Source organism: Perognathus longimembris, chromosome 6 (genome assembly GCF_023159225.1).
Source record: "Perognathus longimembris pacificus isolate PPM17 chromosome 6, ASM2315922v1, whole genome shotgun sequence".
Lineage (NCBI taxonomy): Eukaryota > Metazoa > Chordata > Mammalia > Rodentia > Heteromyidae > Perognathus > Perognathus longimembris.
Window position 1 is genome coordinate 69,513,135 of NC_063166.1, and position 13,861 is coordinate 69,526,995.

The 13,861-nt window shown below is 52.3% G+C and overlaps 1 protein-coding gene across 1 annotated transcript; it reads left to right on the forward strand.

The window, feature by feature from the left end:
* The first annotated feature begins 1,565 nt into the window (after nt 1-1,565).
* On the forward strand, nt 1,566-12,979 carry Ergic3 (ERGIC and golgi 3). Its single transcript, XM_048349109.1, has 13 exons — nt 1,566-1,766; nt 1,904-1,974; nt 2,085-2,172; nt 2,363-2,482; nt 4,176-4,269; nt 5,212-5,377; nt 5,517-5,574; nt 10,705-10,736; nt 11,468-11,564; nt 11,642-11,706; nt 12,290-12,426; nt 12,513-12,568; nt 12,758-12,979. Exons 1-13 carry the CDS (start codon nt 1,679-1,681, stop codon nt 12,835-12,837), a joined length of 1,152 nt encoding a protein of 383 aa, XP_048205066.1. The 5' UTR covers nt 1,566-1,678; the 3' UTR covers nt 12,838-12,979.
* The last annotated feature ends 882 nt before the right edge of the window (nt 12,980-13,861 follow it).

Sequence of the window (13,861 nt, forward strand, 5' to 3'; positions counted from 1 at the left end):
TTCACCTCCTTTGCACTCACCCAAGCACCAAGTCATGTTGGTTGACCATGGAGCCAAGACCAGAGCCCCACAAGGATCTTGAGATCCCCACCACTGCACAGGTCCAGCAGCTGGGTCCCGCAGGGTGCAGAGGGCGTTCAGGCGGTACATGTGCCAGCTGCTTACTCTCCACTTCTTCCTCAGACTTGCCTCTCTGAAGATTCTAAGGAGCCATGGGGGGAAGGAATTCAGGAGCTCAGCCCAGGTTCCACCTGTAAAAGTTTAGAACCTGGGGTTGAGATGCAGGGTACAGACAGAGACCAAGAAAGTACTGACCGGCCATAATAGCAGAGCATCATAAGACACGGAATCTGATCTATGCAGGAGCTCAGCGACCCTTCTGAAGAGTCTGTCAACCCAATCAGACGCACCAGGAGCTTGGAGGCAGGCAGAGCTCTTGCAGCCCTCAAACAGGCAGCTGCACTTTCTAGAAGAGTTTTTAGAACCATGGCAGGTCTTTGACTGTATTCTGTTCATATTATGGAGATTGTTCTGATTGAACTTCTGGCTCGGGAAGGAGGCCATCAGCCACAGTGAAAATGTACAGGCAGCTACTAGACCCACATTCCAGTATCGAATCATCTCTAACCCCAGTGAATAGTGCCCCTGACGGATACTGAATTTGATTTGATTCTTGGCCTAGGGAAAGAAGGGGACTTAAGGTCACAGTAATTCTCAGTGAACCTTGTCCCTGGTGGCTTCTTCCTTCTCCCAATCCTCCACACCACACCTTCCAACACTTCACTGCTGGCCTCCCTACCTCTAGATCACCACTCAAGGTAGTGATCAAGGCCTGAGAGGTGGAAGGGACAGGTGGTACTTCTTGTGTCCTGTGGCTTCCCCAAGGATATTGATGCCTAATGAGGTCTTCCTAGCCAACCCAGATATATCAGAGACCTCCTCACAAAGGCTGCATTGTGATCTCCTCTAGATAGACTCACGAGCAAGGCCTCCTCCTTCACTTTGGCATTCAGACCAGAGGACAAGGAGGGTTTGGGGGCAGAAGGTCATGGAACATATGGATAAAGAGAGAGAGGATGCTTGTCAAGGTTGGGCTGGATGAACAGGAGGCAGAAAGGGACAAGGAAGGCCTTGTTCTTGAGAACGTGGAGTTAACACCTATGTTCCAGGATGGAGACTCACAGGTAAACTGCATCAGAATCATCATGGTGCCATCCTAGGTCTTCTGATTGGTAGATGAGAACCAATGATATGCATTTCTAACCAGTTCCCAGGTGATAATTTCGCTGCTGGACAGGGGACACTTTTGAAACCACTATTCTAGGAGGTCAAGAATTTAAAGTGAAAACACGTAACACAGTTCCTGACACGGGCAAGTAAACACCCACATCGTGCCTGTCTGTGTCTAGCTGGCAGAGACCTCCTCCCAGGAGCCAGAGCCTCGCAGGCAGCGATCAGTCCCAGCGAGGGGGCGTGGCACCACGGGGCGGGGGGCGTGGCACCACGGGGCGGGGGGCGGGCCGCCTGTCAGAACGCCAGTGAGGGCGGGGGGCTAGGCGAGGGAGCGCACTCCTCCGCGCCTGCGTGAGGGAGCGAGGGGGTGTGGTCCCGGCCTCCGGGCCGGAAGCGGGAGGCTGCAGGGGCGGGCCGACTGGCATCCCCTTTCCGGCAGGTCCCCATGGAGGCGCTGGGGAAGCTGAAGCAGTTCGATGCCTACCCCAAGACTCTGGAGGACTTCCGGGTCAAGACCTGCGGGGGCGCCACGGGTAGGCTTCGGCGGGGCCGGGGTTGTGGGGAAGGGGGTGCCTTCATGCGTGGCCCGGATGCCTGGACTCTGGCCGGCCTGCTACAGTCTGAGGGAGTGGAAGAGAGGCCATTCTGACCCTCACTTCCCGCCCTGCAGTGACCATCGTCAGTGGCCTCCTCATGCTCCTACTATTCCTGTCCGAGCTGCAATATTACCTCACCACTGAGGTAAGGAGCGGGGCCTAGGGCAGGGGCGGGGCGCCCTAGGAGTAGGGCTGGGGTGGGAGTGGGGAAGAAGAGGCTTGGGTCCAGGTCTTACTGAGGTAGCGCTGTTCCAGGTGCATCCTGAGCTCTACGTGGACAAGTCTCGAGGAGATAAACTGAAGATCAACATCGATGTACTTTTCCCACACATGCCTTGTGCCTGTGAGTACCTCGCCAAGGATGGGAGTTGGGAGTCCCAAGTTCCCAGATAGGCTTCCATATTCACACCTCGAGCCTTCGATTCTGGGTCCTGGGACAGCCTAATTTCCCTTACCAGTTCTGCCACAAGACAAGTCCTTCCCCTCCAAAACCCAGATCACCATGCCTCCTTAACTTGATTTCCCACTTCCAGATTTGAGCATTGATGCCATGGATGTGGCCGGGGAACAGCAGCTGGACGTGGAACACAACCTGTTCAAGCAACGACTAGACAAGGATGGCATCCCCGTGAGCTCAGAGGCTGAGCGGCATGGTAACCAGGGGAGGGGGACAGGTCTTAGATCCCAGATCTGTAAGTACCCAGTCTCCACCTTCTAGCAAGTAAGCTGTGGCAGGCACAGTGACATATTAACAGTCAACATCGGGCTGGGAATATGGCCTAGTGGTAAAGTGCTTACCTGGTATACATGAAGTCCTGGGTTCGATTCCTCAGCACCACATATATAGAAAAAGCCAGAAGTGGCGCTGTGGCTCTAATGGTAGAGTTCTAGCCTTGGGCAAAAAGAAGCCAGAGACAGTGCCCAGTCCCTGAGTTCAAGCCCCAGGACTGGCGAAAAAAAAAAAAAAGTCAACATTTAGGGCAGTCAACTGGCTTGCCTATAGTTCCTCAGCTACTAAGAGTCAGAGTAGACTGAAACCTAGACTTCTAGTCTTTGTATATTGAGTAACTCTGTATGCTTTCTTAGTTTGAGTAACAGAAGCTTGAGGATGAGTCTTATATGCCATGGCTGTTTTCCCACCCCATTGGTTGAAATCAGCCCTTAATGCTAGTCCCCAAGAGTTTCCATTCTCAAGTCAAATTGCCTGGGTTCCGATCTAGCTTTGCCTCTTGCAGTCTGAGCCTCAACTATAAAGCAGTGATTAAAGAACAGTACCAATCACTTGGAATAGAAGGATCAAATGAAGTGCATACAGGTGATCCCCAACTTCAGGCTGTTCAATTTAAGAATTTTTGACTTTATGATGTTATGGAAGCACACAGATATAACTATCTATTTTCCTCTTTCAGTTCAGTATTCAATTATGTAAAGTATTTAAACATTATTATAAAATACTTTCTTTCAGATGATGTTGCCCAACTGTAGGCTACTATAAGTATTCTGTGCATGCCTAAGGTAGGCTAGGCCAAGCCATAATGTTCAGTAGATTAGGTGTATTAAGTTCATTTTGACATATTTTTCAACTTACAATGGTTTATTGATATGCAACACCATTGTAAGTGGAGGAGTACTTACAATTGTGTCTATCTGATACAGAGGGGGTGTTCATTTTTAGCTTCTTTTTCACCCTTTTAGTGGCATCCTATAATAGCTGTCTGTTAGCCAGCATCATATCAATCAGTCATTATGGGGACAATGTGCATCAGCTAGAGTGACCTGTATCCGACAAGCATGTCAGGTCTACTGTTACTGTTTTATGTATTTTTTTCCTTTTGCTATACTGGAGTTTGAGTTCAGGACCTTGTGCTTACTAAGTAGGTACCTCCAGCTCTTTTTTTGTGCTGGTCATCTTTGAAATAAAGTCTCACTTCATGTCCAGGCACATGCTTGGACTGCAGTATGCTTGTTTTAGGCATCTCACTCTAGTAGGCTATGCTACCAACCGATGACAGACTTGTTCCGCCACACCTAGCTTCTTCTGTTGACATGGAGTATCACAGAGTGGCCTTGAACCGAGATCCTTCTGCTCTTAGCCTCCCAAATAGCTAGAATTATATCGGTGAGCCACTAGCACCCAGCTGTTACTCTTTCTTACTATTTTATTAAAAGACTTAGTATATGTATAGAAAAACCTAATGCTTAATCCATAATATCTACCATATAAGTATTAAGTACTATTTTAACTTTGGTTATTCCCAACTCATTGGCTAAAGACCTGCTCAGGAACTAGGGCTACATGTGTGTCACTGTGTCTATGCCCAGCTCATGCTTCTGCCCTCCCCACAGAGCTTGGGAAAGTGGAGGTGACAGTGTTTGATCCGGAGTCTCTGGACCCTGACCGCTGTGAGAGCTGCTACGGTGCCGAGTCGGAAGACATCAAGTGAGCCTGACCCTGGGGGTGGGTAGTTGGGTTCTCAGGTGCTGGAAGCCAGCCTGGGCCTTTGTCCTACTATGGCAGGCGGGGAGAATGGACTGAGAATGTAGAGGGCTAGGGTGCAAGTGACAGGCCTTCTAAGCAAGCTCTGCCTGGAAGCTGCAAAATGAGGGCTGAGGCTAAAGAGGTCCCTACTCTTCAGCCTAGAGAAACAGTCCAGTGGTGGTGTGTAGAGTCCTGCTGCCTTGCACCCTCGGTCCAAGTCATAGCACCTCGCTATAGGAAAAGGATAGTTGCATCCTTCTTTACTTGTAGTGTATGTAAAGCTCTGAGGTGGAAGGTCTAGCCCAAATTAATAAACCCCAAGATAGAATAACTGCTGTGTTATTTGTTTCCCATGCCCTGACCTGAGAGGCTGATGCAACAGGTCTCAGTAGGGCCTGGAAACATAGACTTTAAACAATGAAGGAGCTGGGAATATGGCTCGGTGGTAGAATGCTTGCCTAGCATGCATGAAGCCCTGGGTTTGATTCCTCAGCACCACATAAACAGAAAAAGCCAGAAGTGGCACTGTGGCTCAAGAGGTAGAGTGCTAGCCTTGAGCAAAAAGAAGCCAGGGACAATGCTCAGACCCTGAGTTCAAGCCCCAGGACTGGCAAAAATAAATAAATAATGTGTTTGTAAGGGGAAGATGTTGGGAGTATGTCAGTAACTTGCTTGTACAAGGTCCTGGTGTCCATCCCATCGCCACACACACACACACACACACACACACAATGGTTTTTGTATTTCTCTGGTAGTAAAATACATGTGAGAGAAAATTGGCCATTTTAACCATTTGAGCGGTGCCAGTACCACTGAGGAACATTGAGAACAGAGGAGGCCTTCACAGAGGCTCTGTGGCAGACAGAACTGATGCTTCCCGCCCCCCCCCCCACCTGCCGCCAGGTGCTGCAACACCTGTGAAGATGTGCGGGAGGCCTATCGTCGGCGAGGTTGGGCCTTCAAAAACCCAGACACCATTGAGCAGTGCCGGCGAGAGGGCTTCAGCCAGAAGATGCAGGAGCAGAAGAATGAAGGCTGCCAGGTGTATGGCTTCTTGGAAGTCAACAAGGTACCAGCAAGGCCTGAGGCAAGGCGGCGGGGGAACTGGCTGAGCTGGGCTGGAGCTCTCACCATGCACCAAGGGCGCACTCCGGCCTCCAAGCGAAGGCAGGACATGGCTGGAGAATGAGAGGAAATATCCCCTACAGGTGGCCGGCAACTTCCACTTTGCCCCTGGGAAGAGCTTCCAGCAATCCCACGTGCACGGTAAGTGGTCCCGCATCAGCTGGGGCAGTGTAGACTCTGGATGAGATGGCATGCCCCGAACCTGCCTAAGACTCTTTGGTCTTTGGCCTTTTTCTCGGGTAGCAGCTTGGTCCCATGGTTAAAACCATGGGCTGAGGAGCCAGACTGCCTGGGTTCAGATTTCAAACTTCTGGCTGTGTGACTCTTAGAAAGTTTCTTAACTTTGTTGTTTTAAGTTTCAGTTTCTTTCTTTATAGTGTACTTGCCCTACCTTGAGTTTGTGCAGGCTAAAGATTATAGTGGTTAAAAGTATAGCTCAATAGTAGAGTGCTTGCCTAGCATATGTGAGGCCCTAGGTTTAATCCCTAAGACTAAAAGAAAGAAAAGAAAAGAGAAGGTGATAGCACTGAGCCTGTGTTTGGTAGGGACTTGTATCAGTGGTGGCTCCCCACATCAAATGATGCGTGTGAAACGAAGCTGGTTGAAACACAGGCTCTGCATTCCTGACTGTGGGAAGAATGGAGTCCTGTTCAGTTTCTTTTGTTTGTTTTGTTTTTTTGCCAGTCCTGGGCCTTGGACTCAGGGCCTGAGCACTGTCCCTGACTTCTTTTTGCTCAAGGATAGCACTCTGCCACTTGAGCCACAGCCCACTTCTGGCCATTTTCTATATATGTGGTGCTGGGGAATCGAACCCAGGGCTTCATGTATACGAGGCCAGCACTCTTGCCACTAGGCCATATTCCCAGCCCTGTTCAGTTTCTTTTGTAAACAGGGATGATGATGGTAATACGCCTCTCACTGGATGTCGGGATGAGGGAAATTTATCCTCACCTCCTATGTAGCATTAGTCTAGATGCTAAGAATACAGCAGTCATTAAGGTCCCTGCCCTCAGAACATTCTAAAAATGAAACACACAAGTATGTGAATACATAGCATATCAGATACTGTTAATGGTATGGACCAAAACAAAGCAGAGTAAAGATGGCGGGGGTAAGGGATAGGACAGGACATAGTATGTATACGGGAGAGACATGATGGGGTTGCCCTTGAACAAAGACCCACGGAAAGTGAGGGGAGCGAGCCATGTGGATTTCTTTGGGGAGCATTCCAAGCAGAACAGTAAATGCAGATCCCGAGGGGAAGATATGCTTGGCCAGCTCAAGATGGTAGGCAGGTTAGGGTAGCTGAGAAGCCTGGTTAGATAAGAGGTAATGAGTATCATGGTGGAAGGGATCGTAGCAGGGACTTGTGCTTCTATGTAGTGTGAGATGGGGTGTCTGGAAGGGCTTTGAAGAGGTTACTTGACCTGACAACTTGTAAAAAGTAAGCAGCTCTGACATTCTGTGAATAAGGCTGTAACACAGAAGGACAGAGGTCAGAGTGGGGGTCTCTGCAGTGGTCGATCCAAACCAAAGCTATCGAGACTTGGCCCAAAGCAGTAGCAATGGGAAGTGACTGTTCTGGGTATATGTTACAAGCAGTGCTGAGAAGGGTTGCTGAGGGATAAAGGAGAGAAGCTGTTGAAGATGACTCCAAAGTTTTGGGCCTGAGTCGTAGGAAGGATAGAGTTGCCATTTATTGAGCTGAAGTGGATTCAGACAGGTTTAGCTGTTTGGAGGTTGAGAGTATAAAGCAGGTGTGTTCAACTTCTGACATGTTCAGGCCAATAGAATGTGAGTGTGCTAGGCACCCGAGATATCCCATGAGCAGTTGGCTCTTTGAGCCTGGAGTCCAGGGAGGGGACTGGCCTGGAGACACAGACATGGGAGCCATCAACATGCTGAAAGCCTTTGGATTGTGTGAAATCACTCTGGCAGTGAGGGTAAGTGGAGAAGAGAGCTGAGTGCCAGGCCCCCTACTTGGGCCTCGGGAGAGCTTGCACAGGAGACTGGGGAGGATCACTGGGAAGTAGGAGCCAGCAGAGTGGAGTCCAGGAAGCCCAGGGATGGGTGCCCCAAAGACAGATTCAGATGCTTCTGGATGTCAAGGAAGAATTGAGGGTGGGATGCACCATGTGGCAGTCATCTGTGGCCTTGGCAACATGAACTATCACGGAGGGAAATACCAAGCCATGACAGGGCGTGTCACAAAATGTTCACGTGCCATCAGAAATGACTGCGTAAAGAGAGCTCTCAGAAATGACCACGTAAAGTGATGCTCCAGAGACACGAGGGACAGTCCCTGGAGTGAAGTCCTTGAGAAGGAGAGAGAAAGGCAGGCTGACATCAGGCATGGACAAAGACCAGGTTCAACAGCCAGAGGAAAGCAGACCCCAGGCACAGGCAGGGGAGTAGCTCCAGCATGAACAAGCACATGAACAGTCTTGTCTAAGCTGTTCTTTTTCTTCGTGATGTAAGACACAAAGTCACCAGCTGAGGATAAGGAGGGAAGGCAAATGTAAGCAGTAGTGTGAGAGTAGAGTGAGAGAGAACATGGACCAGGGGAGGGGAAATGGGTAGCTAGGCAACCCAAGGGCCTCCTGGGTACCCACAGCAGTGACTGGAAAGTGAGACCCATCAGCATCAGGGCAGCTGTCTGGGGTGGCTTAAACACGGTGTTGGGATCACCTAGGTTAGTGTTGCCAGGCACCTATAAAGGTGAGAGTCGCAGGAATATGTAAGGAAGTGTCCTAGTGCTAAATCGTGGGCAATAGGATGGTAAAGGCGGAAGTGACGATGTGGAGGGTTGGGGTGAAGGTGGAGACAAATGAGCAAGCAAAAGAAACAATGGGCCCCTTGGTATGGGGGCAAAGAATAATTGGGTTTGAAGTACCGGAGAGAGGTGAGAGAAAATTAGTGGTGGTTGGAGCATGAGGTACTTGAAATCGAAGAGGCGTGAGGTTATTGTTAGTGTCAAAGTTTAGGGAGCTACCAGAAAGCTGTTGGCTCAGGTAGGTGGAGAAGTCATCCAAGAAGGGGGGTGTGCAGGTACTGAGAAGCCAGGGTGCACCGGAAAGCCCATGGACATGACTACAGAAATCTCCAGGAGCCACAGGGATGGGCTCTTGCTAAAATGCTTGGGTAAGGGTGTGGAGGACTTGTTCCAGGAGTTCTCGCTGGGCTTTCTTGACTAAAATGAGTAAGGACTGTTCTCTATGAGCTTTGGAGCTGGGATTTTAAGGGAAGATCGAAGGTCAGGGATCTGACTGGCTGTAAGGTACCAGGGACCTCCTCCCTTTTGGCCAAAGGGGATAAGTGTGGGAGACCCAGTAGCCAGCAGCCAAGCCAGAGCGTGGAGGGGGCTGTTTAGAGGTTGAAGACAGGTGTTGCTGATGCCTGAGCAAGCAGCCCCGTGAGGGGCCAGCAGGGGAAGGGGAGATGGGAGTTGGAATTACATTGGAGATAAATTTTGAAGCCACATGGTGGAAAGCCCTGGGGATGCGCCCTGAGCTGCTCCAGGTAACAGAAGCAGGCAGGAGGAGGGGTCCGGTGTGATACCTGTGCCATCCTTCAGGAAGGCTGTCAAGTGGCGAGGCCAGGGGTGGTTCTGAAGGAAGCCAAGGGGAGAGCTGGTCTCACTAGGACTATGGGATGGTGATCAGTGTCAAGCTGTTGACTCCAAAGCTTACAGGCACTGAGTAAAAGGTATGGCTGGGACAACAGTAGCCTTAGCCGGGCACCGGTAGCTCACGCCTGTAATCCTAGCTACTCAGGAGGCTGAGATCTGAGGATCTCAGTTCAAAGCCAGCCCAGGCAGGAGAGTCCATGAGAAGACTCTTATCTCCAATTAATCACTAGAAGACCAGAAGTGGCACTGTGGATCAAGTAGTAGAGCACTAGCCTTGAGCTGAAGAGCTCAGAGACAGCAGCGCCCAGGCCCAGAGTTCAGGGCCCATTACCCACAAAAACAAAACAAAACAAAAAAAAAACACAAAAACAAAAGTAGCAGCCTCTCTGCCTCCCTGCCAGGGGCTGTCATCAGGGCCGTGGACCCCAGCGCAAGGGTTGTGCAGTGCAGTCGAAGCCAGTGATCTGCCTGAATTTAGACCTGGGACCAACTTTCTGACGTCCCATTGCGAGTAGGGAGCAGAATAGTATAATCTTACATTGTAAAATATAATCTTCCATTGTGAGGTTGATCATGTATTTTCTTCTCCTAGATACTACCTGGTTCTTAGGATAATCCTTTGTAGACTTGAATACAAACCCAGAAAGAGCAGTGATTTGCCCAAAGTCACACAACTAGGAAAGGGACTCTGGGCTCTGGGGTTTTTTGTTCCTACTAGGCCACCAGACTTCTGTCCCCAAGACCTTGTGCAAGGAAGAGTTCCCTTTAGGAGGAAACTAGAGAGAGGCCTGTTGGCTGGGCCAGACCCTTGCTGAGGCAAAAATAGCCCAGTCCTCCCTCCTACCATATATCTTGTTCCATAGATCGCATTGTGAAGCTCTGAATCTTTGTTCTCTTCCTCCCTTCTCTCTCCTCCCTCCCCCATGCTGCAGTACATGCTGTGGAGAGTAAGTGGTCCTGCCCCCCAGGAAGGGCAAGCCCCTACTTGTGGGGCGGCCTGCGCTCCTAGGAACCTGGGGGGGAGGTGTGGATGGGTCTAGGACCGGCCTTCTGGGCCTGGCTCTGGGTGGCCATAACAAGCACTGGGATGAATCTTTAAGGTAGGGTTCCATGAGGGGGTGAGGGGTGCTGGGCTTAGCAGGCAGGACGCACTTGGGGAGCAGCTGATACAGGGTGTCCATGGGCCTCCTTGTGGGGAGCTGTGAGCAACTGATACAGGGTGTCCATAGGACTCCTTGTGGGGAGCTGTGAGCAGGGGCAAGGGCGTCAGAAAGAGCTTAGCTGGCAGTCTTAGCTCCCTCCTCACTTTGGAGTTAAGCGATTTGTCATGTCTAGTTAATGAGAGATCAGAATCAGGGTTTTGTTTCCATAGGCAGGGTTTGGTGGGAACAAAGGCCTCGTTTTCCCTGTCTGTGTCAGCTAAGGAACAGGGTCTGTGTTGGGTTCACGTGGGCTCAGGCAGGACTCTTTGGCTGTCCTTCAGCAGGATCGGGAGATGCCAGGCAGGGGGTGAGTGGGGCGGCTGGGGGGGCTAACCCAGAGCCAGGTGGGCCATATTGTGGAGGGAGGAGGTTGGAGGGAAGACTTGGGGAGCCAGGAGACTGGTCCTGCTCCCAATGCTGACCCTCTCCCTTTTCTCCTAGTCCATGACTTGCAGAGCTTCGGCCTGGACAATGTACGTACGGGGGGAAGCCAGGAGGGCCGGCGGGGTGGAAACGGGGTCGCTTCCTTCATGTCTTTGAGGTGGGGCTGCAGGTAGCCTACTCTATGCCCAATGTGCGGGTGGGTGAGGGAGAACAGAGCAGGCTAGGGGATGCGGTTGGAGCCTCGGGATGAAGTCAGAGGGAGCGTGGTGCGGCCTGCCCGGGCAGGAGTGGAGGGGCAGGGATGGGCAGTGGATGGGGCCGGGGCACGCAGGACTCCGCCATGCTGAGGAGCCTGGTCTCCCCTCTGAGGACAGAGGGAAGCTGTTGGCGACCTTCACCAAGGGCATATGGACCCAACTAGATTGGCATTTTTCTAAAGCTTCCTCCAGTGGCTGAGTTTGCTATAAAATGGAACTGGAAAGAAGCCGGGGGTGAGAGGCCTCTAGCGTGGGCCTCGTGGCTTTGACCCTCCAGGCAGAACTAGCGCCTGCCATGTGGTTGGCCTGTGTGCCCCGCATGCGAGCGAAGCCAGGACCTTAAACTCTGGAACCCCAAGAGTGTAGATTGTGAGGAATTCATGGGGAAATTCCTTTCTCAGGCAGGTTTTCTCCTTAAAGCCATAGCTTCTTGCAGATGGGACCTCTCCTGCCTTCATTCTTCCTCTATATACACAGACAGACCCAAGCATCCCTGTCAGCTACTGTTGTAGAGCTTGGCACGGGTTGGGGCCTCCAGCCTCAGGTGCTGGCATTGTTTGCAGATCAACATGACCCACTACATCAAGCACCTGTCATTTGGGGAGGACTATCCAGGCATCGTGAACCCCCTGGACCAAACCAATGTCACTGCGCCCCAAGGTACCATCTTGGGAGGTAGCCCCTTGCTGCCGAAGTCCTGCCTGGCACCCATGCCCAGTGCTCTCCTCTCCCCACAGCCTCCATGATGTTCCAGTACTTTGTGAAGGTGGTGCCCACAGTGTACATGAAGGTAGATGGGGAGGTGAGTCTGAGGAGGCTCAGATGTCAGCCTCCTGCTTGGTGCCAAGCACTGGAGGTTCCTTCACTTAGTTCCTTCCTTCAGCCTGGGAAGTGAATGCTGCTCTTACCCCCTAGGATGGATGAAAACCCAAGGCTCAGAGGGTAGGTGATTTGTTCTCTCAGGCTAAGGTCAAGCCAGGTTTGCCAGTGCTGGGGCAGTCAGGCCAAGCCCTCTGGGCCAACTCCTTTCCTGCTGTGGCTATGGAGCAGCCTCCCTGGAGTGGCAGAATGCAGGGGGGCCAGGGGTGACAGAGTCAGCCCAGCCTTAGGGGACAGTCCCACCTCCCATTCCTGGGCCTCCAGTGGAAGCATCTGCCAGATGGAGCTGGGGTGGGGAAATGCTGGGGAGCTCGTGACAGGATGGCAACAGTAGGCCAGAGGCCCGGGTGGTCTCCAGGCCCTGCACCGTTACCACGGCATCCCCTCGTTTTCTCCCTCCATACAGTCGGTGTACACCAAGATGAGGGGCAGGAATGGCAGTGCCAGGGCAGCTTGGGTGCCAGATCATAGACCCAACTCTAGTCCTGGCTCCCTCCCCATTCCAGGTGCTGAGGACTAATCAGTTCTCTGTGACCAGACATGAGAAGGTCGCCAACGGGCTGCTGGGTGACCAGGGCCTTCCTGGAGTCTTTGTGCTGTATGAGCTCTCACCCATGATGGTGAAACTGACAGAGAAGCACAGGTGAGGGGTGGCGAGGGGGTAGGGCAGTGAGGGCCTGTGCCGGGAGAACCCGGATGCCCACTGAGCCCACCTGCTCCCTCTGCCAGGTCCTTCACCCACTTCCTGACCGGTGTGTGTGCCATCATTGGGGGCATGTTCACAGGTGAGAAGCCCCACGGTACCTGTTTGGGGAGTGGGGAGCGGTGGGAGTCTGAAGCTGGGGTGTTTCCAATTTGGGTTGGAGAAGAAGAGGTGCCTCAAGGGCCAGTGGAGACGCTGGCCTGGCCAGGAGGCTCAGGAGAGCAAGCCAAAGGCCCAGGTGGTCCAGTGCCAGCCCTCATCTCTCCCTCAGTGGCTGGACTCATCGATTCCCTCATCTACCACTCTGCCCGAGCCATCCAGAAGAAAATCGACCTAGGGAAGACAACGTAGTCATCTTCTCCCCCCTGCCCCCTTCCCTCTTCCTGCTCTTTCTCTGTCCTGTGGTATATCCCCTGCCCTCTTCCCCCCACCCCGCCTCCCACCTCTTCAGCCCGCCCCAGCCCAAGGTTGATAAATATGAATTGTGATAGTACTGTTGGTCTCTGTGTGATTCTTGGCTTAGCCACGTATTGAAGTCAGCCATGACTGACAAGTCAGAGCCTCCCCCAGTGGAACCCCCCCCCCCGGGGGCATCCCTTGGCAAGTAGGGCTCTTCTTCCACATCAGACTGCTGTCCACCCCACACCGTTCTGTCCTCAGTTTCTCCATTGAGCATCCTAGATCCCTGGGGGCCCTCTGGCAGGTGGAATGGCTAACTCCAGGGCCACATGCAAGGCTCCTGGTGCAGTTGCGGTTTGTCACCTCTTCAATAATAGCTAAGCCTGAGGCCACTTCTTACAGCCCTCAACTCAGTCACCTGCTGGTATCTGGTTCATTCTCTGCCCTGAGCCAAGCCCCATGTTAGCTCCTGGCATAGAGAGGAAAATCCTTGTAAGTCCTTACAGGCTCCTAAACGGAAGCACTGAAAAGCAAGGAGGGAAGAAGGGCGTGCCATCTTCAAGCAGGGCCCGCACCAGGATCGTGGCCCAGGACCCAACTAGGGCTTCCCATTATGAGCCCTTTCTGCAGGCTGTACTTGAACTGTGATCCTCCGGTCTCTGCCTCCTGAGATTACAGGCATGCACCACCCTGCCTGCCCCCCTTGGACATGACTTAAGTCCTCTTCACACATACCAGTCTCATCGGGGAGTGGAGAAAAGACAGGGCTGGCTACAGTGAGCCTTGCTTTTGTCACCCTGGGACCCTTCTAAGCAGTATGCTGAATTTCTTCTGGGAACCCCTGTCCATCCTCTCAGCCAGGCGCCCTGAGGGAAGGGTTGCCAGCCTCACACCCCCAACTCCCCGGAGATGGCCACAGCTGGCACATCCCATCCCTGGCCACAGCAGCCCGGGCAAGCCAGGCCTATCCGGAGGA

What these genes read in the sequence shown, in the direction of transcription:
- Ergic3 (XM_048349109.1), top strand. Translation starts at nt 1,679, where the DNA reads ATGGAGGCGCTGGGGAAGCTGAAGCAGTTCGATGCCTACCCCAAGACT. An exon ending in ACATGAAGGTAGATGGGGAG is followed by an intron (nt 11,707 to 12,289) that starts GTGAGTCTGAGG and finishes TCCCCATTCCAG; the next exon opens with GTGCTGAGGACTAATCAGTT. An exon ending in CATTGGGGGCATGTTCACAG is followed by an intron (nt 12,569 to 12,757) that starts GTGAGAAGCCCC and finishes TCTCTCCCTCAG; the next exon opens with TGGCTGGACTCATCGATTCC.